This window comes from Amyelois transitella, chromosome 16, assembly GCF_032362555.1.
Source record: "Amyelois transitella isolate CPQ chromosome 16, ilAmyTran1.1, whole genome shotgun sequence".
Lineage (NCBI taxonomy): Eukaryota > Metazoa > Arthropoda > Insecta > Lepidoptera > Pyralidae > Amyelois > Amyelois transitella.
The window spans coordinates 7,307,853-7,333,768 of record NC_083519.1 but is presented as its reverse complement, the minus strand read 5'-3'; the positions used below and the strand labels follow the sequence as shown (position 1 = coordinate 7,333,768).

Here is a 25,916-nt window from a genome sequence, read left to right as displayed (position 1 = left end):
GTTGAATCAAATCTATGTCAACCAATTAATTTGAACTATTTTTGAATTCTGAAAGAAACGTAGGGAAGAAAATAGACAAGTCTGAATGAAGCTATACTTCTTAGCTCATTTTATTTTTTGTCTGTCAACGTCCTTGAAGTCTGTTTCCGGTCATGCGTCGTCGCGCAGTGGCGCCTCGCGAGTAATTTCCTCCCCTCCGCCCTTCACCGCGGAGTTATCGCTCGTTCGTCGAATTATAAAAATTATTGAAATGGCTGCAAGATTTATCAGGAAAATTGTAAGTTTGTAGTCTGGAGTTTTATACTAACTTGTACTACCAAGTGCTGCATGCCACCCTGGTTTATTTTGCCTCAAAAAGCTGTTTGCTTTAATATTCCTTTCATCCAAAAATAGACGTAGTATAGTTATGTCGAAGAATTACATAAATGCGCTTTTGAAGCCTTTTCGTGAGAGTAAAGTGTTAGAAGGTTTGCTGAAATGGTTCGAGCCAGCTGCCAGCGATAGAACTAAAGCAGTCAGAGGCGAGAAAGACGAGGTTAACATAATTTTTTTTTGGATTTCTTTGATGATGTGGTGAGAGGTTAGAAGTGAATTTTGGGTTTGATGGCAGGTGCCGTCAGGGCGAGCTGGTGCGGCACAGTACAGCACAGGCGTTCGAAAAGTTACCTTAATTCCCGGCCATGGAATCGGCCCGGAGATTACGGTGGCTGTGCAAAAAATCTTTGAAGCAGCCAAAGTGCCTATTGAATGGGATGAAGTCGATGTCACAGCTGTTCGGGTAAGTCCCTATTCATTATTTACTTGAAAAAATATCAAAATTAACTCAATATTAATTTTGAGATAATAATTATTTTATAAAGCTAAATTTTGTGCTCAAACCATAATTATTTTTAGGGACCAGATGGTAAATTCGGTATCCCACAAAAGGCTATTGACTCAGTGAATGCTAACAAAATTGGCCTGAAAGGTCCATTAATGACTCCAGTCGGTAAAGGCTACAGATCCCTCAATCTGGCTCTCAGGAAAGAGTTTGATCTTTATGCTAATGTCAGGCCCTGCAAGAGCTTAGACGGGTAAGTGATTTTGTTATTAATGTAATTTACTACTTATAAAATCAAAACACAGTACATATTGCACTTGCTTCTATTTGGTGCATCACTCTCATGGTGTAGTTTCTCAGGAATTTTAGCACCCAATTTAAACAATGTTGTCCAAAAGTTAGTGTTTATTTGTTTTTATTAAATAAACCAAAGTAGTCATAATAATGTTACTCAATATGGTTTAAAATTATTGCCCAATCATTCTTGGCATTTGCCAAACATTTTTGGAACTCCAACATAAGGAAGTTCCATGAATAAACATTTATTTTCATCTGACTTGTGTTTTATAAGAACAGTGCTATCAGATTTTTAAGGACAGGGCTACATTAGATGCAGTGTAACTTGATATGCATGTGTCTTTGCTTACAATGTAGGAGACAGTTGGCAGTGGTGCATAATAGTTCATGTCTTTTTTGCAACATGCACTATTTTAATTGAGTTGTATTTTTATTTATATGCAACAAGATGTCATCAATGAGATTTAAAGGCTTTCATAAATTGTTATTTTATTGAATAAGTGACAAACCTCTTAAAATTTTTGTTCCTGTAAATATACAATTAAGGAAAAAAGTAAATGTAATAATAAAATTCAATCAAGGGAAAGTCTAAGAAACATGGGATTTATCTTTTGATGGGCTAAAACTTTCCACTATCTAAATCTCAATTCCAGTATTAAGCCATACAGCTGAACGTGGCTTTTTACTTTATGAGACTGTTGGCTCTGTAACCCTGTAAAGGTTTAATATGTGATTATGTTTAAAATGCCAAATTTCTATAAAATGAGATGAGAAGTTTTTTAACATATTTGTGTTTGCAAACAAAAATGCAAATATTATAAATATCAACCCAGCCCAGCCTCACACGGTAACCATTTATAGATACAAACCCTCCACAGAAAACCTCTTTCCAACATTTTAAATTGGAACAAAATTCATATACAACTAGGGATTAGTGCATAGGTAGGTACATATACACAGAGAAAATAGGGGTAGTATGAATTATGAATAAAAGCTTTTACAAACAGGATGTCTCTTTCAGGTGATGGGCTAGCATTTGGAAAAGAAAGGTTTTTATTTCTTTAGTTCAGTTAGAACCAATTCAATAGTAAAGTATATTCTGCAATGACAGATATTTTTTCTAATTTGTCCTAATAATCACCTACAAATTACTTGCATGTTAGGTAATCAATCATGTTTATCAATGATTACAATAACACTTGACCACTATGAATATGATAGGTTATCATGAAAATTGATTACCTATAATCACATGACCAATTTGATTTTTTTCCTTATGTTTCGGCAACTATGTTAGTAGTTGTACCTGTGTACAGAAGCTAATGTCAATGACAAGGTCTAACTTAATAATGCTTGTGAGCAACAATGACATTTATTGTATCTTTTCATTGTCTAGCCACTTATCTATAATAATCAAATTAATTCAATGCTTATGAGATTGATGAGAGTACAGTAAGAATCATCTATTCCATGACCACACTGATATAAAATTAAAAAAATAAACAAATGAAACGATAGATTCCAGTTATATCTGCTCCTATGGTTATTTCGGGAAAACCACATAAAGCTAAATTTCAAATTATCAGGATGAACAAAAAATAAACTCTACGTTTCTTGAAAATTTTAATTCCCATGGGAACGAAGACCCTGGAAAAAGTAATGATTTGATTATACATTATAATTTTATCTGCTATGTGGAATGTTTTTCTTTTCACGGCTAATTTATCGTGACACCAGCGGATTCTCGAGATAACCGCAAATGTCAAAGTCCCGGAAATTACCTAATCAGTTTTTATCGTTCTGATATCGTTTTATTTACGCGAAGTAATGTGTTATCTTCAGACGTGACATGACTCACAGCCAAGAAACTGGTCGCCTCCAGACCTTTTTATCGTAAAATTTTAACCTATTTTATAGGGTAATTTCCAAGGTTATAAATTTGGTATTGAAATGTTAAAATACAAATTAATATTACAAAAACACAACATACATATTATACAAGATATCTTTAGAACTGTAAAATAAACCCTGGCTGTTGTTAGATCGACAGCGATGTAATCGCCAAACAGAATGACGGGCATGTCATATGAAAAAATAATTACGATGACTTGAGAACATACATACAAAATACATATAGTCACGTCTATATCTCTTGTGGGGTAGACAGAGCCAACAGTCTTGAAAAGACTGATAGGCCACGCTCGGCTATTTGGCTTAATGATAGAATTGTAATTCAAATAGTGAGAGGTTGCTAGCCAATCGTCTAAAAAAAGAATCCCAAGTTTGTAAGTCTATCTATCTATAAAAACTAGAGAATAGTAAGAGTTCATCACTGCCTCTCAATTCATGTAACACAGAAAAAGAATATAGGTACTATTCACTTATTGTGGTAAAAATCCGCTTAAAAATCCTACTTTTTTACAGAATCAAAACCTTATACGACAATGTAGACGTAGTGACTATCAGAGAGAACACGGAAGGTGAATATTCTGGTATTGAGCACGAGATCGTAGATGGAGTGGTTCAGTCTATCAAGCTGATCACTGAGGAGGCTAGCAAGAGAGTGGCTGAGTTCGCGTTCCAGTTCGCACGTGACAACAAGAGGAAGAAGGTCACCGCTGTCCACAAGGCTAATATTATGTGAGTACCTTTATATCCGTAGGAGTACTTTATGTATGTACCAAGAAGAAGAGTACCTTAAACTGCCGAACTTGCATGCAAAGTTATAAATGGTGGATGAAGCGTAGGTATGTGTAATGGAATGAGCCTAAATTTATCAGATTTTTTTTAATTTAGCTAAATATCGTTGTTTAGTGTTTTTAATAAATTCAAACTTACTATTATGAAATGTGCCTATAGGACATAAAAAAACAAACTTTATTTTTTATGTAAGAAATTCACGCCTGAATAATTTAAGACCTCTAACATTACCTCTACATAATATGCATATTTGCTGTTTGGACCTTGTACTAGTTAGCGTTGATAAGGCGAGATATTGATTTATGTTGACAACCCACCCAGATCCGCCAATTTATGCTCTCTGGGAATCGGTGCCACGGGAATAGGCTACGGTCGGGCGTGGGCTGATGTATGGAGATGGGAAAGACGTGAGCTTTTATACAAAAAAATGTTGGGTGGACAAATTAACCGGGGGTTCTTAGTCGGCGATGTTGTTGCTTGGTGGACACAAAAAAAATTAAGAAGTGATCGATGAAATAAAGAAAAAAGGTTTTATCTAGGGTCAGAACTATAACAACTAGCAAACTTAAAACTCTAAGAACTACCTAATTGTTTTTATGTGTGCTTTAAGTATGCATTTTACGGTCGCTAGTATTTAAATGGATTTATTAACGGGTGTAGTAGGTATCATATTATCACATAACTAGCGTTTATTGGTGCTAATTCTTCGTGTATTGCATTACACGAGCAATGAAGATACTAGCGAACCGGTTTGGCGCGGTGTCAATTCTTTAAATTGCTCTTATTGCGACCTGCATCGAATCACGTAGTTTGAAGATGATTCGGATATTTTGTTCTTGTTTTTCGTATCATAGATTTTTTGCATACTTTATTTACTACTCCTAGATACCGTCGGTAGCAACAGAAACCTGCCTAATATTTGGACGTCAGAAGGATGAATCAATTGTCACTCAATCTAATTTAATCCCAAGACAAAAATAACATTCGTAGTCGAAAGTGATAATAGTATAGTGCATACAGTAGCAGATTCCGTGCCGGCAAATTAACCTTAGATTTTCACGCTGTATTTTCACGTGTGTGAAAAATGCACCTTGTTTTTGCATCTCCTGGCGTTGATTCAGGTTGCGTCCTCACATCTACAAAAAAGCCGGATACTGGGCTTTTTTGTAGATGCGAGTGATTACTATACCCTATATTAGCATAATATACCCGTCTTGTTGTACTCGCGTTTAAACTAATTTGTCCCGTACCTATATATTTGTCGTATATAAAAGTTTCCTCACAGTGGTAAGACTATCTATGCTGAGGGAAACCACTGTGAGAAAATAATCAAACAAAATTATGTGCGCAACTCAGTAAAGAATCATTATGGTAGTATAGTAAGTACATGGTCCTTGAATGAGTCGTCGATGAGAAGTCGGAAACTAAGTTATCCGACTCGACCATCGACGCTGCACAATACACCTTTGACCTCACATCGCTAACTCTTTTTTTTTTCGCTTTCCAGGCGTATGTCCGACGGTCTTTTCCTGCGGTGCTGTCGCGACCTCGCCACCAAGTACCCCGACATCACTTTCGAGGAGCGATACCTCGACACAGTATGTCTCAACATGGTGCAGGATCCCTCCAAGTTTGACGTATTGGTGAGTATTGTAACAAATAGATTTTGGAATTGTGGGTACCAAAATATTATTGTTTTTGCCCTAGCATCGATTACGTTACGTCCTCACCTTTCTGGAGAAGAACCTGGGGTGACATGCCCTAGACCATGACTTTGGGTCAGGTTTTTGCACAAAGGGACTCCCATCCGACCTCCGCAACTTTTGCACAATCTTACAGATTGTTAGGAATGTACAGGTTTCCTGACGATGTTTTCTCTGCATGTATGAGCATCAGTTAGCACTCAAACTAATATACATAGAAAAGAATATCAGTTGTTTTTTTTTCTTTTGTTGTTAATGTGTTCGATTTAAACGGAAATATATTGCTAGAATTTATCAAATAAATAAACGAAATAAAATCTGGTTCATATTTCATTTCCAGGCATTAAATTTTATCTAAATATATTATACTGTCTTACTTTCTAGGTTATGCCGAACTTGTACGGTGACATCATGTCCGACATGTGTTCCGGTCTGGTCGGAGGACTCGGTCTGACGCCGTCTGGCAACATCGGCAAGAACGGTGCCCTGTTCGAATCTGTAAGTATTCATTATATTTGTCGGAAAAAAAATACATACATTTTTAAAATTTAAAGTTCTGCCTGCCTGAATAGTGGATGAAACATATGCCGCGTAAATATCACCAAGGGAATAATGAAAGAGCGGAATTTAGGTATTATATTCTCCATAGCAAACGAGGAAAATCCCGGGACTAACGCCAGGATGATGTTTTTCTTACGCCAACTACAGGATTCCCAGATGAGATTAATGCGAAAACTATTGAGTTATTTTTCTTCTACTACGTCATTACTACACTCCAAAAATTATTTTTAAACTCAATTTCTGTTCGTCGAAAGCGTAATCATTTATTTTCTAACTATAGTTTACGAGTACTTGGTCAAATAGTTTGCGTTTGTTGAACAGTGCCGTCGCGCTGAAAAGCTGGGTTGAATTGGATGGGATGTACAATTTATAGCAAAAAAAGTTATGCAGTGTATTTGTGTACAGCAAACTATTTGAACGAACATACTGTAGAATTTATTGTGATATAGTAAATTCGATATATTTTTTTAATTTGTATATTTACTTATTCGGTAGGATACTATGTGCTTTTAACGTACGTGGTAAAGAAGTATTTATTATAATTTGTGTATTTTTTTAATGTTAGTAATCTTGTAACAAAATATATACTACACATGGGCGCACATCTGCACAGTTATTCACGTCAAATAATTATATTAATATATTTTCTATATATTGACTTCCATTTATATTTTTAATTATGTTTTAATTTAAAAATAAGGTGTGATATGACGAAGATCCAAAGAATTTTGAGAATATGTAAGTCATGATTAAGATTATTAAGAATGTTTTAACAGGTATGGGTTTGAAACCTTCGCATAACATGTTCCCAGTTTGTCTGTCATATTAACCACATATCCTGCATCATTGTATCGAATTTTCAGACAATGTTCACAATAGTTATATCAAGTTCATTTAATATTGTGACTGTTTTTGTATGTGCATGATTTACTTTTTTTTTGCTCATTTATCCAGTGACTGTTTTTAACACACCTTTTACCCTGAGGGTTAAACGGAGACTACATCTTTCTTTTTGCCCTTTATCCCTCTATAATTTCTTTATTTCATCAACATTTTTAAAAACTTCATACATTCTCGTTGGTTTTGAGTAGGTACTTTTGATTTAGTTGAAAGGACCAAAATGTTTCCACGAATATTCGACCAAAATTCTTTTTCCCATCACTATTTTCTGTTTATTGTCACAAACCTCTTTCGCTGGTTAAGTAATTAACTAAGATTATTAGATCTTCCATAGCATTGTGAACTTATGTTAGGTAATTGAAACAATTATTTTTAATTCTGAATTGAATGCAAATCACATCAAGGAAAAAATAAACATCAGACTTAATTTATTACTTTCATCGTCTGCAATACACTTCTAATTCATTAGTTTTATAAAGGTCGATGCATAGATGCAGTGAGTGGTTTGGGCATGAATCAAATTTGATTGTATGGGTTGTTATAAATGTCAAAATAATGATGTTCTAGTCCTTTCATACAATAATTTTATTGTTCATACAAAATCTCACTTTAACAGCATGGTCTGGTCATCTTATATTGTGTGAACCAACAAACTAATAATATCATTGTGTTTGTCATATACTATAATGTTATTGTTAAAATAAGTTTTTACCATATAAATAACATAAGTCTAGGAAATTTGCATTTTATTTTTAACTTTGAACTGTTACTAATTTAGATGTATTACAACTCATTGTGTCTATAATTTATGTATGACTTTTTTGTAAATGTGCTGTCATAATGGTTTACATTGTTTTTAACAAAAATAACGACGTTTTAAATGTCTGAATGCACGCGCGACGCTACATGTATGTATGAAGTAAAGCGAGTTTTCGCATATAATCACTTACAATAATTTCGCGTCGCTACTTCATTCATTCTTTGAGATGTAGTAGGTATTATGCGATTTATATCATTAAATATTTCCGAAAAGTTATTTTTCAGAAACATACTTTTAACGATGTCATGCTTAATAATTTTTTTGAAATTGGACTGTCATGTCAAATATATATTTATTTTGCTGGTTTTTAGTGGAAATTGAGATATTTTACATAATACTGCATACCCTCAAATATCAGTCGGTTTGTTAATCGAGTAACAAAACTCCTAACAAGCATTGTGTGTCCAATATATACTAATTAGAAAAGGACATTCACAATTTTTCAAAATTTTCCGAAATTTGTGAATGGTCTTTGGCGTGGACCGAACATGATTTGTAATATCTTTTTTAAGGGATACATGAAGGGAAGAGATACATATTTAATATTATTTTTCAGGTGCACGGAACTGCTCCAGGAATCGCCGGACAGGACAAGGCGAATCCCACGGCGTTACTCCTCTCAGCCGTAATGATGCTACGGCATCTTCAGATGCACGATTACGCGAACAAAATAGAAGGTTCCTGCTTCAAGGTGTTAAGGGAAGGCAACGTGCTAACTGAGGATTTAGGAGGAAACAGCTCTTGCAGTGCTTACACCAATGAGATTATAAACAATTTAGAGTAAGCGTTCACGTTTTGATCACTGTTATTGCCAATTTAAAAAGTTTATAACCATGGCCTTTTGAAGTCTGATGTAGGGTATTAGCATCAATTTATATGCTTCTTGTAGACATGTTTTGTCTTTCGATAATTTAAATTATGACGCTTTTTATTCATTCAAATCGTGTTAAAGTTAAAAAATCATTAAAGTTTACATAGAAACTAATAATATATCTCTACACATACATAAAATATTATTCACTTATATAACAAAGGTCTATTACAGTGATCGAGACACTATTACATACTAGTATGATATAGATCAATATTTTTTCAATATTTAGTAAAAAATATTACAGAAAGGAAAGAAAATGCTACCTAATCTAGCACACTATGGATTTAAATTTGAACACGGGGAACTACCCTGAAATTATGTGCAAAATTTTGCGGCTGGTTCGCAAAAAGATGACTGACCATAGAGATGTTAAATATAGTAGAACATTCAAAGTTTATAATAATAAAAAGTTGATTCTAAAATTACAGTATTGTGCTATTCTGAGTATACATCATGTTTGACAACAATGTCAACAACCACAAGGTTATGCTGTTTTAGTCAATTGTGTATCCCGTATAACTTGAATATGGCAAAAAAGTATTGAAATCCTTTAATCAATTTTGCAAAATGGTGTCTATTATATAACATCTCTATGTGAATCACTTAGTTTTACTTTTAATTTATTTGAAATCGCAGATGCGATAGAACGGTATTACTGCCAAAGAAGTATTAAGCAAAATATCAATGCATTTTTAGGACATAGATCTGCAAATAGGTAAATGTTTAAGTGCAAAGTTACAGTCGTCAAAAGTGTAAAATCTCCGAATCATGTTTTTTAAATGCAGACTTAATGTTGATAATAACTTTAAAAAATTAAAAGATTTACGAATACGCTAGACTAAATTCACTTATCAAGTTTGTCACGATAATAACACTTAAGAGGTCCATGGTGTAGTATCTCAGCTTATAAGATGGTATTCTCGGAAGAAAGCAAGACAAAAATTTAAAAAGACGAGTATGCAAAACAATGTTAACAAAGATGTTTTCATTCCATACACATACATACGTATTAAACAACAATGAGAAATATGACTCAAGACTAAATACATTATTGAAGATTGTAACAACAGGGCATACCAATAAAAGTATGTATACAGGGTGACTTTTAATTAAACTGCATAAATTTAACTTATAAGTGTACTCATCTTAAGGAGATTTAAAAACGTTAAAAGAAAAATATCGGTTCATATTTCAGAAAGTACGAAAAAAAATAAACGTATCAAAATCCACGATCCTAAATACGTAATAATATCACCCCGGCCGGCGGAAAAGCGACGCGTAATATTCAGCGATCTCGAAAACTCTGTACTTTACTTGATCTTGATACTAGAAAAATAATTTATTTTTCAGACATTTATTTACATGTTTAGTTTTAATTTCTTTTTGTAGTATTGGTTTTTAATAAAGCGTGTAACGTAGTTTTTGAGGGGTTTTTAAATGTGAAAATGATGACGTTTAATTTAAATAAAAATAGGCTCAAACGGCTCAGAAGCATGGGTATAGTCTATGTTTAAAAGGATGCAGTTGTTTTAAATGTCACCCTGTATACTAGGTGCATGTCACACTGAACAGAAGTATGGATAAGACGGGCTCACGACTTCTAAAAAAATACATAATTGACGAGTCACGTGGTTGTGACGTAACTGCGGCCTTCTATATGCTTTGCATCATGTTTTTTTTTAAATATTATTAATGAAACGGTCGCGTAGGATAAGGACAGTTACTTTTGCACGCCGACCTTGTTTACGTCTACTCAGTGTGTCCGGTGCTTAAGGGAAGTGGTGTATTTAGAATTTATTTGCATGATACCGATAATTTAGCTCGTGAATAACCTGTCGTCGTGATACATTGGCTGTTTTGTGTGCGTTTTTATTTAAGTATAGTACATACAAATAATGGCAACATAAGAAATAAGTAAGATCTCCAAGAATGTACCCTAGGTTAATTATATTTGTAATCGGTACGATGATACATACTGATGCGAGTCTTAAATAATGCAAGTTTATGTGGCCATCACACATAGATATTATGTACATCCATCTCAGTTTGGTCCAAAAGTTCGACTGGCAAAAAATGCCTTTTGACATTAAGTCCACCTGTTGTACATGTTACGTGCATTAAGTTTAAATAAATAAATATTATTCTTTCATGTTTCGAAACAAAAGTGTAATTGCAGATTTCTTTATATTCTTTGACAAACGCCAATCTTTTAAATCCTCCCTAAATAATTGCAGGGTCAGGAAAGTCTTAAATTATTTTTAGGTTATTAATTTAATAAAATGTTTTCAAAGGAGAACGCCTTAATCTGAGGACTGTTTATAGTTCAGTTCTAGGCGAGGTAAAAAATGGCCTTTGTGGCTGAAGGTTTGTGCTGTAACACATGGCAAATTTAATGAAATTTTTATTGATCTTTAATGAATTTAACAAATTTGGAATAATTCCAAATAAATTTTGCATTTTTATGCGTTTAACTAATATACTAAGTTTAATTGTTGTCACGCCATCCTTGTGCCAGGAAATAAGAATTATTTTTTTCAATTGTATTGTGAAATTTACCTCTTTTCAATTTTTTAACAGCACTCAGTATGCCGAATAGAGTGGAAAAATATATTAAGTAATTTTAAATCATTGAGGTGACAATATCACACGGCAAAATAAAATGTCCACCTTAGAATAGGTCTAGAAACTAGCATTTATCTATTTTTCCTAAAATTTTCGGCCACGCCGTGGTACAAACAAATTTATGATTAAATCTTTATTTTTTAATAACATGCTTAATTTAAGACTTAATTTATTTGCTATAGTTAATGAAATCATTCCATTTTCCTCTTTTTGGGGACACTAATTTGTTTTTAATTTGCGTGATATTTTGATTACCTAGTTCCTTTATTTTGTGATTATGTAGCGATTTAGTTAGGGTGACGCTGCGATGGCAGGGTAAATTCAACGTTATTCGTTACTATAAGTTCGCCACTATTTATTTCATATAGCTTTCAGATGTAATCTGACAATAAAACTTAAAAATTTTCATTTAAAATATCGACGAGTACATGAATTTCTGTAAGAATACAACTTTTGTAGATGTGTTATTTATTTAGTTTATGTAAATAAACGTAATGAATAAAAAAATCAAATCGATTAAAGGTGTTCTGATTTTCCCAATTTTTCTGCTTTCACATGGCCATAGATATTCCATAATTATAGAGGTGAATTTAATATGTCATAGGTTTTTGTTGACGTAAGCTCCATTTTTCTCATAAGGGAAAATATATAAATACGGTCACACATCGAGCTAACCCCAAAGTACTTGTGTGATACTAACTCATCGACACTATGTATGTTTTTGAATAAATATTTAGATGTTAGTATAACCTCGCACCCAAGATTCAGACCAATCAGTTAAAAAAGTAATTTTTCCATCATGACCTAGTATCGAACTCGGGATCTTATGGGTCAGGTTGAACCAAACAGGTAGCCAGATTATTATTTTACCATGCTTAAATCACATCTTTCCCGGAGGGAGCGCATGTTAATTTATCTATATATATTTTTTTTATTTTAGGTTCATGGCACAGCCCCTGATATCGCTGGAAAGGACATGGCGAACCCTACTGCCCTGCTGCTATCCGCCATCATGATGCTCAGGCATCTTCAGCTTAACGACCACGCTGACCGCGTTCAAAACGCTTGCTACACAGTCCTGCGGGAGGGCAAACATCTAACTGGCGACCTCGGAGGCACCGGCAAATGCAGTGAATACACCAACGCTATCATCTCAAAGCTGAATTAAACCAACCTCCATAGTTAGACTCTCGAATAAAAACCCAGGAATAAAAAAAAACCAAATGGGCAAAAGAATATTCCGTGATGTATTTATATAAAAATTAAATTATTCTTACACCAAAGTATTAAGTGTAGTCTAACTACAGTCCAGGCCGTTATGTACGGAGTAATTTTGTTCACATGGTATTGCTAAATGAGGAGAATATTGTTATGTAAATAATTGATTGATCAGTCGTAAATTCACCCATGCCATATGCGAGTATATATTTATTTTTCACAGTTAGGTAGTAAAGTAGACAGATTGTACAGACGATGTTATCAATTATTGAGTAATCACTTTAAGTTTAATTTATTATTCAATAATTTTGTAGACAATAAACTGTTTTTTTTTTTAAAAAAATATAATTTTCCTCCCCGTTTTACCTCATTTAAAATTAATTCGATACTCTTTAAATTTTACCTATTGTGGTCTCAGATTGTGATAAACTTTCGAGATTCACCTGACTCCAGCAACATCAAATTGGTTTTAATAATGACCTTCCATATCAATCAGATCGATCGATTCGATCTACTAACGAAGAAATAAGTAATAGTGTGTGCCAGCATTGCCAGCTGATTCTATTCACGCGCAAATTGTTATAGTGAATCAGGGGAGAAGCTTGTGGTGAAATGCCTGCGATCCCATGATGGCCTCAAAATGGCAATAAGGGAGGGAGGGGTTTTAGTGGGTAGGCTGGTATACTAGGTGCCAGGAGTCCCACACTCCCGGGTGAAGACCCGGGGGGTTGTCCGTAAAAAGGATTTCCCCTTCGATAACAAAAAAAAAGGGGGAGAATCTTTTAAATTTGGAATTATTTTAGGCGATGGGCTAGCACTAGCAACCTGTTAGGTAGGTAGGTACTCTCAATTCCATCAAGCCTTATGTTTGTGCATCTAGCTGATCGTGTCCATCAAAACTGTTGTATCTATCCTTTTTGTAAGGGCATTTGAATCATGTTTGAAGAGTATAAGTTAGAAACTTGAAAAGTGTCTGTGCCTATTGATGATTATTGACCTGCCTACCCAAAATACCACATGTAGACCAATGATTCGGTATTCCGCCTGACAGTGAGGACTAAGAACACTGCCTAAGTAGCTAGTTTGTTTCAAATCAGAACATAGTGAACGCCATATAAAAATAAATTGGTATAATGTTTACATACATACATACATACATACCGTCACGTCTATATCCCTTGCGGGGTAGACAGAGCCAACAGTCTTGAAAAGACTGAATGGCCACGTTCAGCTATTTGGCTTAACGATAGAATTGAGATTCAACTAGTGACAGGTTGCTAGCCCATCGCCTAAAAAAGAATCCCAAGTTTGTAAGCCTATCCCTTAGTCGCCTTTTACGACATCCATGGGAAAGAGATGGAGTGGTCCTATTCTTTTTTGTATTGGTGCCGGGAACCACACGGCACGGTATAATGTTTTTTTGGGTAAAATCATAAAATATTACTCGTATGGTCTGTGGGTAGGTATTTAGAGTATCGACTTTGTGGGTAAAACTGAATTACCTAAAATCGTGACACGCGTGGCAAAGTTAAGACTCACAAGTCAGATAACACTCCTAACATATTGAAGTGTTTAGAGGCGGTCGAGATGAACCAGTTGAACATGGCTTTTGTTAAAAATCAATAATGCAAAGTGTGACATAGCAACAAGGACAGGGGTTTTGTATGCACCTAGTCAAGGCGCCCATTCCATGCGTATGAATTCCACGGCAAAGGCAACTTTTCTCTACTGCAACTCCCCTGTAACTGATGTCTTTACAGACATACATATATATAGTTACGTCTATATCCCATGCAGGGTAGAAAGAGATGAAGTGATTTTTTATATTTGTGTCGGGAACCACAAATAAAAAAAATACAAGTATATTTTTTTGCTTGAATTAATGTCAGTCAGTGTCAAATTTATTGATGTTTGTGCGAGCATGCGTGCGGTGCCTCTGTTTCAATGAAATAATATTCTATGGAGGTGCCCTAATTGTTCAACTTGACTCAGAAATAAAAACTGATATATCTGTCTCTTTCTCACAACAGTGGTTTAACGGGAGAAAAAACGTTTACACTCTTTTATCAGCACCCTCTTCATTGGCTTCGATGTGTTTGTGCTGGAGCACCGCCATCTTAAGTAGCCCGCTTAGCTTACTCGTGGAAGTTATCACCGTGAGGATTTTACGTTTTTCCGAGGAAATCCCGTGTTTTTCTACTGTTTACCAAGTTGTGCTTATATTAATCGTTAATAAACAACAAATGAAGTGTTCAATAGCATATTGTGGCTTATGCCAAAGCAAAAATAGGCCGAATTTAACCTTTCACCGGTAAGTGGTTAATATTTGGTTAAATTATGGTCTATCATACAGTGTATTTAATGAAATGTGTTTAAAAACCTTATTACTTTTAATCTTCTTTGTTGTGAGCTTTAAAAAATTGTAATATTCTCAATATTTCATTCACATCGAAAACATAAACACGTGCGGCCGTGCGCTAGTGTTGAACATCATCAAACATAGAATCTTATCGATAAACTAGCTGTGCCCGCGACTTCGTCCGCCAACCTATTTATGGATAGTTTGACAGATTTGAAAGAGTCTGAAATTGGATTAAGGATGAATGAGTTACTCGTCAAATGTCTGCTCTATGCCGACGATCAGGTTATATTGGCGTCATCAGCGGAAGAATTACAGGAGATGGTAAACTGTATGCGTGAAGCTTTAAAAGAGAAAGGAATGAAAGTGAACGTAAGTAAAACTAAAACACTGGTTTTTGAAATGGAGAAAGAAATGACAGCATGTAATATTTTGATTGGAGGAGAAAAAGTTGAGCAAGTGAAAGAGTTTGTATATCTAGGATCAAAGTTTACATCAGATGGCAAGTGTGATAGTGATATTGAAAGGAGAGTGAACGCGGGGAACATGGTGAATGGAGCTTTGCATGCCTTTATGAGCAGTCAGAAACTATCCAAAAAGGCTCGACTGGCCACAGCCAGTATAGGGGCGTGTTGGTCCCGACATTAATGTATGGGAGTGAAAGTTGGGTATGGTAAAAGAAGCACGAAAACGGAACAAATGCAGTGGAAAAGAGAGTGTTAAGGAGTATGATGGGTGTGAAATTGAGTGACCGGAACATCGTGATAAGGAAATGTTGTGATGTGAAAGAAGATGTAGTTACAGGAATAGAAAAGGGTATGTTGAGATGGTTCGGTCATGTGGAGAGGATGAATGAAAGCGGGATGACTAAGCAGATATACAAGGAGAGTGTGAAGGGAAAGGTCGGAGTGGGAAGACCTAGACGAACGTATCTTGATCAAATTAAGGACGTCCTGGTAAAGGGTCAGGTCAAAAGTACCCGAAACCGCCGAACTTGCATGAAGAGAGTTATGAATGTGTATGAAGCGAAAGAAGTACGCAGAGATCGTGGCAAGTGGAAAGAGGCAGTCTCTGCCTACCCCTCCGGAAAAGAGGCGTGATTTTATTTATGTATGTAATTATATTTGATTTCCAAACTCTTTATCAGAATGACATAGGTAATAGATACAATATTGTTGGACCTTAGATTATAGCCAAGATTGTAAGGATTCCCGATGTAAATTTTTTTTTTTTAATAAATTTAATTCGGTAATAAACATCTTAACTCACTCGTCCATCGATAAAATATTATCGACTAAATGAACATCTCTAGTCCGCCATGTTTGTATCCGGGTTTGTTTATTTAGGTATGCAGGAAAAGTACATGCATAGGGCACTTCCATAGGATTGTTCTTCTGAGCTCTGTTTACATTTTTATAACCTTTTTAGTTTCATTTCCTTTGTTCATTTTTTCAATGTTTCGTGGTGGTGCGTGTTTACAGTGAACTTATTTAAAAATGGTGAAACAGGTAAGATTTGAAACTTATCATACGCTTGTCGATACATAAAGTTTTCCTACTCAAAAAATTACTTCTTTTTGCGGCCATGGTATTTCACTTTAAATTTGTTATTTTAGGATATTGCACATGTTTCCGAAGACGATTCACCTTTAGAAGCTGTTAATGAAAACGGTAAGCGTAGTGCTGCTGATAATAACCCCGAGGGCAAGAAACGAATAAGAGGTTTATATCGGCAGCCAACGGTCAACGAATTGAACCGTCTTCGCGAAACTGAGAATTTATTCAATTCAAATTTATTCCGATTGCAAGTTGATGAAGTCCTCCAAGAAGTCAAAGTCAAAGAGAAGACTGAAAAGAAGTTTGAGCAGTGGTTTCTAGCTTTTAAAACTTATCTACTGTCTATACAAGAGGATGAAAATGAATATGACCTTACTGAACAAACTCTGGCGAAAAAGCTCAAAGTGAAACTACCATTTAATGATAAGCTAAAGAAAACAAAATGTGTTTTTAAATTTCACAAGTTTAAAAGTGTTGAAATTGTTGGGTCCTATAACTTGAGATGTCCAATCAACTCGAAACTAAAAGTAGATGTTAAAGTCACTGTACCAGCAGACATATATACGAAAAATGACTCAATAAATTATAGATATCATAAAAAGCGTGCTGCTTATTTAGCATTCATTGCATCGCATTTGAAAAATTATGAATCCATTGAAGATTTGAAATACACATTTTTAAATGGTAGTGAAGCAAAAGCTGTTCTGGATTTAAAACCAGCAGGCAAGCTTGGTAACTTTGTATCAGTTCGTATTGATTTATCTTGCGAGCTAGATGCATACAAACTTCACCGTTTTAGTCCAACACGTAATAATTTAAGAGAATCATGGTTATTTAATCCTGATGCTGTTGAGAATAATGAAGTGGGAACTCCAACTCCATATTACAACAGTAGTATATTATGTGATTTAACATCTTCTACAAATGAGGAGTTCTTAAAAGAAGTTCTGTCAAAAAGTGAGAATTTAAAGCAAGCAGTTGTATTACTAAAGATCTGGCTGCGACAAAGAAAGTTACAAGTGTCTGGACATGTTGTGAGCATGCTCATAGCATATTTAGTGCAAATAAAGAGAGTAAATAATATTATGAGTAGTTATCAAATAGTTAGGAATGTTTGGATAGCCATCAGTGAGTATATTTTTTCTTTATTTAATTTATTTTCTTACAATTTATTTGACCATCAATGTACAACATCCTATTACAATTATGAGTATTCAGTTCTTTGTAATGTTTTCAAGTTCCCTTGGGTATAATATCAAACATGTATCCATCCTTAGTTTCTAAAAAGGACTTACCTACCTAAGAGTACCTTATGCATACACAATGCTATTTCATAATTTATCCAAATCAAATACAGTAAAACAAGGATGCCTATTGAAAACTTTAAAATTCAAATTTCTAAAATACTCTTAATAATTACAGAATCTTCAGAATGGGACAAAAAGGGCATATCACTCCATAAGGAGGGTGATTCTCCTCCTTTGGAGGAATTCCACAAACACTTTCCAGTGGTATTCCTAGATAGAACGGGTTACTACAACATACTATGGCAGATGTGTAGAGGGACCTATGACACCTTGAAGAGGGAGTGCGAGTTGGCTGTGGGGATGCTTGACAATGCCAACATAAACAGCTTCATACCACTCTTCATGACTCCGGTGCAGCCTTTGATGCAGTTTGATCACATTTTGAAGTAAGTATTAAGAGCATTTATTGCCCTGTTTGCTATTTTATTATTACACTAGTATACAGTACTAAACTTGGTATCACAACATACTAAATTCCGAATTCAAAGTGCAAAAAAAATATTTACCACAATTTTCTTTGTCTGAGAAGCCAAAGCAAGTGGCACATAAACCATAGCTTATATAATTAACATTTATTGCAGATTCAAAAATTTGGAAGGTCTCAAACAATCTGTTCTATCAAAAGTGTCCAAAGAATCCCAACTGAACTATGGTATAGACGAGCTGGCTCTAGTAACAGATACTCTTCACACTTTGTTGAGGAAAAGTCTTGGGAATCGAGTAGACTTGATATTGCAGATGGTAGACGCCGATTTCTCATGGACCGTAAAGAAATCGCCAGAAAAAGCAAAGATGGAAGGGTGAGTGTTATAATAGTAAGTGTTCGGGAGTGATGATTTGGGCTCGACTGCCACTAAAGGAAAGATCTTCCGCCAGGTTAGGTGGTTAGGTTATGGCATCATTTTCTACAGGGGAACCCAATCCATATTAGATCATGATAAAACTTGTTGAATGTGACTATTCTCTTAGGCGACTTTTACGACATGCCTTGTCACCATTAGTGGCGTGAATGGTAAGCCCTTCTCTTTTAACCAGGACATCGCTTAACAGAAGGGTTTTTAAACACTGACATTATTTTTTTTAGAGCTAGTTTATTCAAGTCACCATAGGTTTACACGTTACTTATTTCCAGAGGGCTCTACAAAGGGTTTTAGTACTTCGTGTCAATGGTAAAATTTACATTTAATTGTATTAAATATATTTCAGACACGAAGAAAACCTATTGTTTGGATTGGTCCTGAATCCGGAACACTGTATAAATGTGGTTGAGAAAGGTCCTCCCGCAAATTTACCTGAGGCAGAGGAATTCAGGTGAGAAAAGAGAATACATTTATCTATTTTCTAATTGTCTAATTGTATATACGTCATTATACGTATACTAGCTTTTATGTAGGGTTACGCTCCTGTCGGAATCTCCAGGAAAAATCCATTGCTACTTCTCTGCCAAATTTCGAGAAAATTAATAGTTTTGAGATTATTTGTTACTAATAAAAATACAACAATACAAAAAATATCTTTTATATGTATGGATAACAGCTAAATTTGCTAGGTTTCTTAGAGAGGATTTCCCAAAATATCAGAACAGACATTCATTATACGGGATATTGAATGTGTGTTCTGATATTTTGGGCTTAATGGCCCAAAATAGTTTTTTTTTCAAGTTTAACTATTATATTGTTTTTGGTTGAATAAAGTTTTCAATATATAAATTTGACTGCTAACATACAGATTATTCTGGGGCGAAAAATCAGAGTTGCGTCGCTTCCAAGACGGCTCCATCACAGAGACTTGCGTCTGGGACGGAGAGACCACACAAGAACGACGCGGTATCACCAAGCAGATCATCAATTATCTCATGAAGATTAAGTATGGTAAGTCTTAGTAGCTTTTTCCGCGATTTTGTGTAGTTGTTCTACTATGTTCACCAGATTATATCACCTAGGTTAACATGATTGTATTTATCCTCATTTTAATCAACACAAGTGGAAGTTTCCTGGAGATGAAATGGTATACTTAAATAATTCACACTTACAGTTAAATCCACTATGTGCACTAGTTGAAAGGACCAGGTTGAAAAATTTTGACTTTTATAGATATGACTTGGTTCTTTTTGGAATCTTGTTTTTATCTAATAATATATACTTATATCTTACTTGTTTTTATTTATTTAAACTGAATTATACAAATACATTTTTAAAGGACATGGCATTACATTTTATATACATACATCTAGTAGACATTGAAAAGTAACAGGCAACTCAGGTATATAATCACCACTTTTTTTACAGATCAAATTGTACTAGTAAATAAATTCAATTTCTTTATTTCACAGATATTCCCCAGTCCGAACTATTCCACATATGCGATCAACTTGACACTCTGACGTCTCGCAAGCAATACAGTGACGCTCAATGTGAGTCGTGCTCTTTAGAAGCGTTGCGAGCCTTCGACGAACTCCGTCGCGATCTGAGGCAACTCACGCAGTTGCCGCTAGATGTCAGCGCTGTGTACGGTGAGTAGATTCACCCTACGGAATTAATTATTTTATTTATGAATGCCATTCTCACTGAATCTCTAATTACACCGATTAAAAAGAGACAAGGGAGGAATCGAAAAAATATCTAGCTGAAGAACGACAAATAGGTTATTCAATGTGTTTGTCTTAAATTTTTATTTAAGAAGTTATGTTCCAAATTGTGTGTACTAATGTGGTAAGTTGCACGTTTCATTCTACGCAAGTACCTAGTTATAAACTTTATGATCTTGGTCGCATAGGCGCATCCCGGGCTCCTCTCCAGAAAGGTGAGGATGTAACCGGGATTACGCCAGGAGAAAGAGTTAGAGTAGTTATACTTTATGGAACCTACTCTAACTTAAAAAATGAAGAAATTTACTTGAAAATATGACGCATATTTTCAAGTAAATTTCCTCCGAAGAATAAAAAAATCTCATTCTAATTGGCCAAACCCTATGGAAATTGAAGGAAAAAACAGGGTTATAATTTTAATTTTGTATTGGTGTGACCCTGATATTTAAAATTGTAAAAGCTTTTCACAGCGTGTAAAATATCGCTAGCTGAGAAGTGGTAGAATGCAAGCGGAAATATGAATTGTGGGAAAAATAGAATATAGAATTGTTATAATAATTGTGGAAAAACACATACCCCTTCTTCTTTCGCAGTTGGGAAAAATATTCATAGGGGTTCTCTGCCTTTTCGACGAAAATCGTTTGGCAGATCATCACTTGCCAATCAACGTTTCGCAGAATTTTATTTCGCGGAATAATCATTTGCCAACTATATCACTTAATTTTGTTTCATTTCCCAACTTAACTATTGCCAACTGTACGTTTGGTCTGGCTTTTATAATGACACTTTTCACAAGGCCAACTTTCAAGTAGCGAACGTTTCAGTTAGAGTAATATTCATTTAATTTAATGTATTGTTTACCAAATAATATATTATTGTTTTTTTTTTCCATAATTATTTTTCTACTGTAGCTAATATTCAAGTGCCCTGTGTAGTGAAACAAAAGCGATTCGGTTCTGGCACTTCGCCGGCCGCTGCCGCGGCACGCTCGCTTCGCTCGCTTGGCTCGTGCGTTGATGGTCGCAGTTCTAACCTAACCTAACCGATTTCTTTCGATTTCACGTTAACTACGTTAATAAAGGAAACCGTTGCCAACGAGGGGGAAATAGAAAATATATTAACAGGTGCCCCACCAGAACCTAAGAAAAAAAAAATACTCGAAAGAATCAACAGAATTCTTGAACCCAAATCTTCATATTCACATGAAAATTATTAATGTGCATTGCTGCTAATTTAAAGGGTTAATTTTTTTTTGTAATTCTTTAATAAAAATTGCATGTCGAAATTAGTTTATTTTATATCATAATATAAATGTACGAAAAAGGTACTGTTACACAGACGAAACGTTATTCGTCTAAAAGTTGTCTGGCCTAGTGAAGGATTTGATAAATTATAAGTGCCCGAAACGTGTTCTGTCATTATAATAATGAGCTTAACAATAATTCTACCAAATGAAACGTTATCATACAAAAATTTGACAATCGTTAGTTGTCAAAGTGAAAATCAGGCGAACCGTTGGTTGGCAAGTGATAATCCGCTAAACAATTTTCGGCGAGAAGGCAGGATACCATTCATAGGTTTTGCCTTTACTGGCTTTTAAAATATCATTTTACATTTCACAGGAGTGTCTCCCGTATTCAGTTATAGCGACCCCCTCCCTCCCGTTCCCCGCCCCCCGCAACATAACCCCTGGAGAAGAGGGAATGCAAGCTTGGTGAAGGAAATAGTGAGAGAAGGAACCTTGGTCGTGCCGGAGTATACCGCTGTTTGCAAAGCAGTCATTGAATTGGGTAAGGTTGAATAAGTTCGCATTTATTTTTTCTGAGTCTTTATTTGGTTCTAGAATCTTGCACTTGTGGCTCAATTCCATCAACAAGTTATACAGCTGAACATGGCCTTTCAGTCTTTGTTAGACTAGTAGACTACTAGACTTTGGTAGACTCTGTCTACCCCGTAAAAGATACTCACGTGACTATATGTAAAACTTAAGAAAAAAACAATTCCGTCCCCTAAACAGGTTTTTGACCACAAAAACAAGCTTTTCAGTAAATTTCTGTCAACTAGTCAAGTACATGAAGAAACTAAATTTTTTCTTCCGTTCCAGGTCACAGCGGAAAATGGCCGGGCGACCTCCAAGCGTTCCGCTGCCTCAAAGCCGCTTTCAACTTACAAATCGCCGAGCGACTGCAAAAGCAATATTCACTCCCCACTCAAGCGTATCCTACCCACATTGATGTGCTCAAAAACGGTCTAGTGTTCCGTCTAGAGATAGCACACCCGAAAGAGATAACGCTATTGAGGAGGGAGATGGAGAATGGAGTGGTCAAGTTTAGGGAGAGTGAAGAGAGTGTTAATTTGCAATGTGAAACTATTTTGATGCCAAGATTGAGGGGGGCCCTTCACGGGTAAGTAATTTGAGCTGGATATTAAGAAGGGAGAGAGAAGAGCAAGAGGGAGATGGATGACGGAGTGGTCCAAATAATAATGTTATAGTACCTACCTTATAATGCTCTGTTGGCGTTTCGGTCAGATTCCCACCTCTCTAGAGAAGAGACCGTTGTGCGTCTTTTGGACACGGTCCTGGTTTGGGTAATTTCAGGGTCTTACATCAATTGAATGAGTACGTTTATAAATAAAATATAAAGAAAAATATTAACACATTTTAAACTTTCGTGTGGTTTCCCAGCACCAATAGTAAAAGAATAGGACCACTCGATCTCTTTTCCATTGATATCGTAAAAGGCCACTAAGGAATAGGCTTGTAAACTTGGGGTTTTTTTCAGTTGACAAGTTGCTAGCCGAACAGCAACTTCACTTATCAGTCTTTTGGATAATGTTTTCTCTGTCTACCCCGCAAGAGATAAAGACGTGATTATATGTACGTATATAAAATTTCGCGTTGCATCACACTATTTATAAATAATACAGGTATAAAATAAAGGTGCGTACGCGTTTAATTAATACACACTTTAAGAGTGTATTGACCAATAATCCCATACTCTATTGTTACAGATTACACCAGAAACATCCCGCTTTCGGGCCCACCGTCTGTCTGTTCAAACGCTGGCTGTCCTCCCACCTGCTATCCCCTCCCCACTTCCCCCCCACTGTGGCTGAACTAATCACGGCCGCGGTTTTCGTACATTCCTCCCCACTATCCCCACCAACTATGCCCACTGCTGGGCTTGTCAGAGTGTTAACATTGCTGGCTAATACGGATTGGGCCAGGGAAATGATCGTGTTGGATTTCAATGAGGATATGAAACGTAAGTTCTTATTTATTTTTTAATAATAGTAACAGTATGATTAACCAAATAAACAAAAAACACAAATCTGACAAACGTAGAAATGATAAAGAATTATGCTATATATGACTTGTTTTCCGGTGCGACATCGTTTGCTTAATATTCCGATAATTAATGTCAGTTGTTTTTTTCTTTTCATTGATGTACATAAATTCAGCAATTAAAAAAATAAATGAGTAATCCCCCATAACCTCTAAAGTGAATATTTACGAAATTAAAGGTTTTTAGCTATATATGGAAACTATATTTTTATTTGTTTGTTTAGGCATGGTATGTATTTTTTGCTATGCATTGTTTGATGAGTTTTACATATTTTGCTTATCATTTTTCAGGCGAAGAAATAATTGAATTGGAGCAGCAATTCTCATCTCGAGAGGATCCGACCCCGTGCATTCACATAGTTACGGCGTACGACTCTGACCACCCCGCAGTTTGGAGTAGACGTGACCCGACCCCTCAAGTTATCGCCAGAGCTAAAGTGCTAGCCAGTAGTACTTTAGACTACTTTCAGAGGGCGCTGTTGAGTGAAATGAAGGATAACATACTGGTAAGATAAAGTAATTAATAGAAAATTACTCTTATTGATTTTCCTGTTTCTCGAATTTATTATTGATTTTAATTATTGAAGTTATAGATTTATATTTAATGCTAGCTGTCCTGGCAAATGTTGTTTTGCCATATAAATATTTTTTAAGTTATTTCTAGTTAAAAAATGTTAAGGGTGGACAACTCTTATCACTAAGGGGTATGAAAAGTAAAAATGATAGCCGATTATCAATATGCTCACAAAATTTCATGAGAATCGGTTAACTTGAAACTGCAAAAGAGGTTTCATAATAAATGTTTTCTCTCGGGTCTTGAACTACCTCCATTCCAAATTTCATTAAAATGGATCAGCCGTTCAGATGTTAAATTGTAACAGATTGACCTACTTCGTATTAATAAATTCATAAATTTGTGTTGCGTCCTTTTGGTGATAGGTGTAAAGGTAAAATATATTATACCAAAAAGCTAATTCCATTGTATAATTAAAATCATTTGTCTAATATCCCACAGTCATGCTTCGTACCATCATTATCCGGCTACGACGTTCTCATCCGCCTCAATCCGACCCTGGTGCCATTTACAACTGAACGCGTTGAAAAACTGCCAACATCACGGAAATTACCCACGACTTTCGCGGAAGAATTGATTCCGGTGGTAGAATTTGACCCAGTAAGGTGCTATTTGGACGAACTCAGGGTAAGTTTTATATTTCTTGTTCTCATAAGCCGTAATCCGTCCCTGGAGCGATGAACAAGTGATAATAAAAAATTGCTTGTTTGTTTTTAATATCTTTATTGCATAGAAATTTACACAGTAACAAGAAAATAGAACATATGTAGTTATAAAAGAAACAAATTACTTGCAATGGCGGACTTAAACGAATAAACCTCATTTCATCTGTTTGTACTGAAACTTCATTTGTTGGTTTTCAGCACGCGTACAGTGAGTTCGCCCTGTTCTTCCACGATTCATACGGCGGCGAAGTGGTTGCTGTATTATGGAAACCGGACATTGACGAATTCAAGGAATTCCAGGTAAATAAATATATACGGGACAAATTACACAGATTGAGTTAGCCTCGAAGTAAGTTAGAAACTTGTGTTACGAGATAATAACTCAACGGATACTTTATTTTATAATAAATACTTAGATAGATAAACATCCAATCAGAGAAAGTTCGTTAAACTTGAACCCCCTTTGGTGTTTGTTTATATGGACAATTATGTTTCGTTGACTACCTAAGTTTGGCTTATGTATAGTGCAGATTTCTGGGTTTTTAAGTAAGTTGAGTAAGGTTAAGCTACTTTTTTCGTGACACGCGTGATAAAGTACAAAATAATAATAAAGTATTTTTTGTTCACAGGTCCTGAACGCAAACGCGCTTACACCCATAACAGTGAAAGGAGAAACGAAGTACAAGATAAACAAACAAGCTCTCATAGAGGACTTCAAAATACTCGGCGCTGGATTAGTTACTGATGTAACAGTTAACGCATAGCATTTTATATGTTATAACTACTTGTAATTAGTACCTTATTCGTACTTTAATTTTGTATTTTAAGTATTACGTTGTGTAATATAGAATTTTTATTGAATGACGGTGTTTTGATTTTAAATTAATCAACTCTTTAGAAATTACTTTAATGGGGACGGAGTCTGTGGCGAGGTATTGTTGTGTATCACAAGTTTTTTACTGTCAGGTAAAGGCCTATCAGAAATGCTTATTTTCAATCTTGAAGAT

The 25,916-nt window shown here is 35.3% G+C and overlaps 2 protein-coding genes across 4 annotated transcripts; both read left to right on the top strand.

Annotated features, from left to right (window-relative positions):
• Positions 1-154: 154 nt before the first annotated feature.
• Positions 155-12,846, top strand: LOC106129697 (probable isocitrate dehydrogenase [NAD] subunit alpha, mitochondrial). Of its 3 annotated transcripts, none has more exons than XM_013328345.2 (7): positions 155-277; positions 611-778; positions 895-1,073; positions 3,542-3,757; positions 5,325-5,460; positions 5,905-6,018; positions 12,238-12,846. In XM_013328345.2, the coding sequence occupies exons 1-7, from the start codon at positions 251-253 to the stop codon at positions 12,463-12,465; spliced, it is 1,068 nt and encodes a 355-aa protein (XP_013183799.1). In that variant the 5' UTR covers positions 155-250; the 3' UTR covers positions 12,466-12,846. The 3 variants fall into 3 exon arrangements, with proteins under 3 accessions (XP_013183799.1, XP_013183797.1, XP_013183798.1); XM_013328343.2 differs by lacking the exon at positions 155-277 and adding an exon at positions 284-535; XM_013328344.2 differs by lacking the exons at positions 155-277; positions 12,238-12,846 and adding exons at positions 284-535; positions 8,358-11,782.
• A 3,493-nt stretch (positions 12,847-16,339) lies between these two features.
• On the top strand, positions 16,340-25,770 carry LOC106129764 (nucleolar protein 6). Its single transcript, XM_060948548.1, has 14 exons — positions 16,340-16,382; positions 16,490-17,558; positions 17,853-18,123; positions 18,319-18,537; positions 18,944-19,048; positions 19,466-19,608; positions 20,070-20,249; positions 21,947-22,114; positions 22,429-22,729; positions 23,337-23,590; positions 23,962-24,176; positions 24,686-24,871; positions 25,108-25,209; positions 25,539-25,770. Exons 1-14 carry the CDS (start codon positions 16,371-16,373, stop codon positions 25,671-25,673), a joined length of 3,360 nt encoding a protein of 1,119 aa, XP_060804531.1. The 5' UTR covers positions 16,340-16,370; the 3' UTR covers positions 25,674-25,770.
• The last annotated feature ends 146 nt before the right edge of the window (positions 25,771-25,916 follow it).

Coding starts and splice junctions, on each gene's coding strand:
- LOC106129764 (XM_060948548.1), top strand. Junction 19,049..19,465: donor CCTGAGGCAGAGGAATTCAG/GTGAGAAAAGAG, acceptor GCTAACATACAG/ATTATTCTGGGGCGAAAAAT. Junction 23,591..23,961: donor TTTCAATGAGGATATGAAAC/GTAAGTTCTTAT, acceptor ATCATTTTTCAG/GCGAAGAAATAATTGAATTG.
- LOC106129697 (XM_013328343.2), top strand. CDS start 407: ATGTCGAAGAATTACATAAATGCGCTTTTGAAGCCTTTTCGTGAGAGT. Junction 3,758..5,324: donor GTCCACAAGGCTAATATTAT/GTGAGTACCTTT, acceptor TTCGCTTTCCAG/GCGTATGTCCGACGGTCTTT. Junction 5,461..5,904: donor CCTCCAAGTTTGACGTATTG/GTGAGTATTGTA, acceptor CTTACTTTCTAG/GTTATGCCGAACTTGTACGG.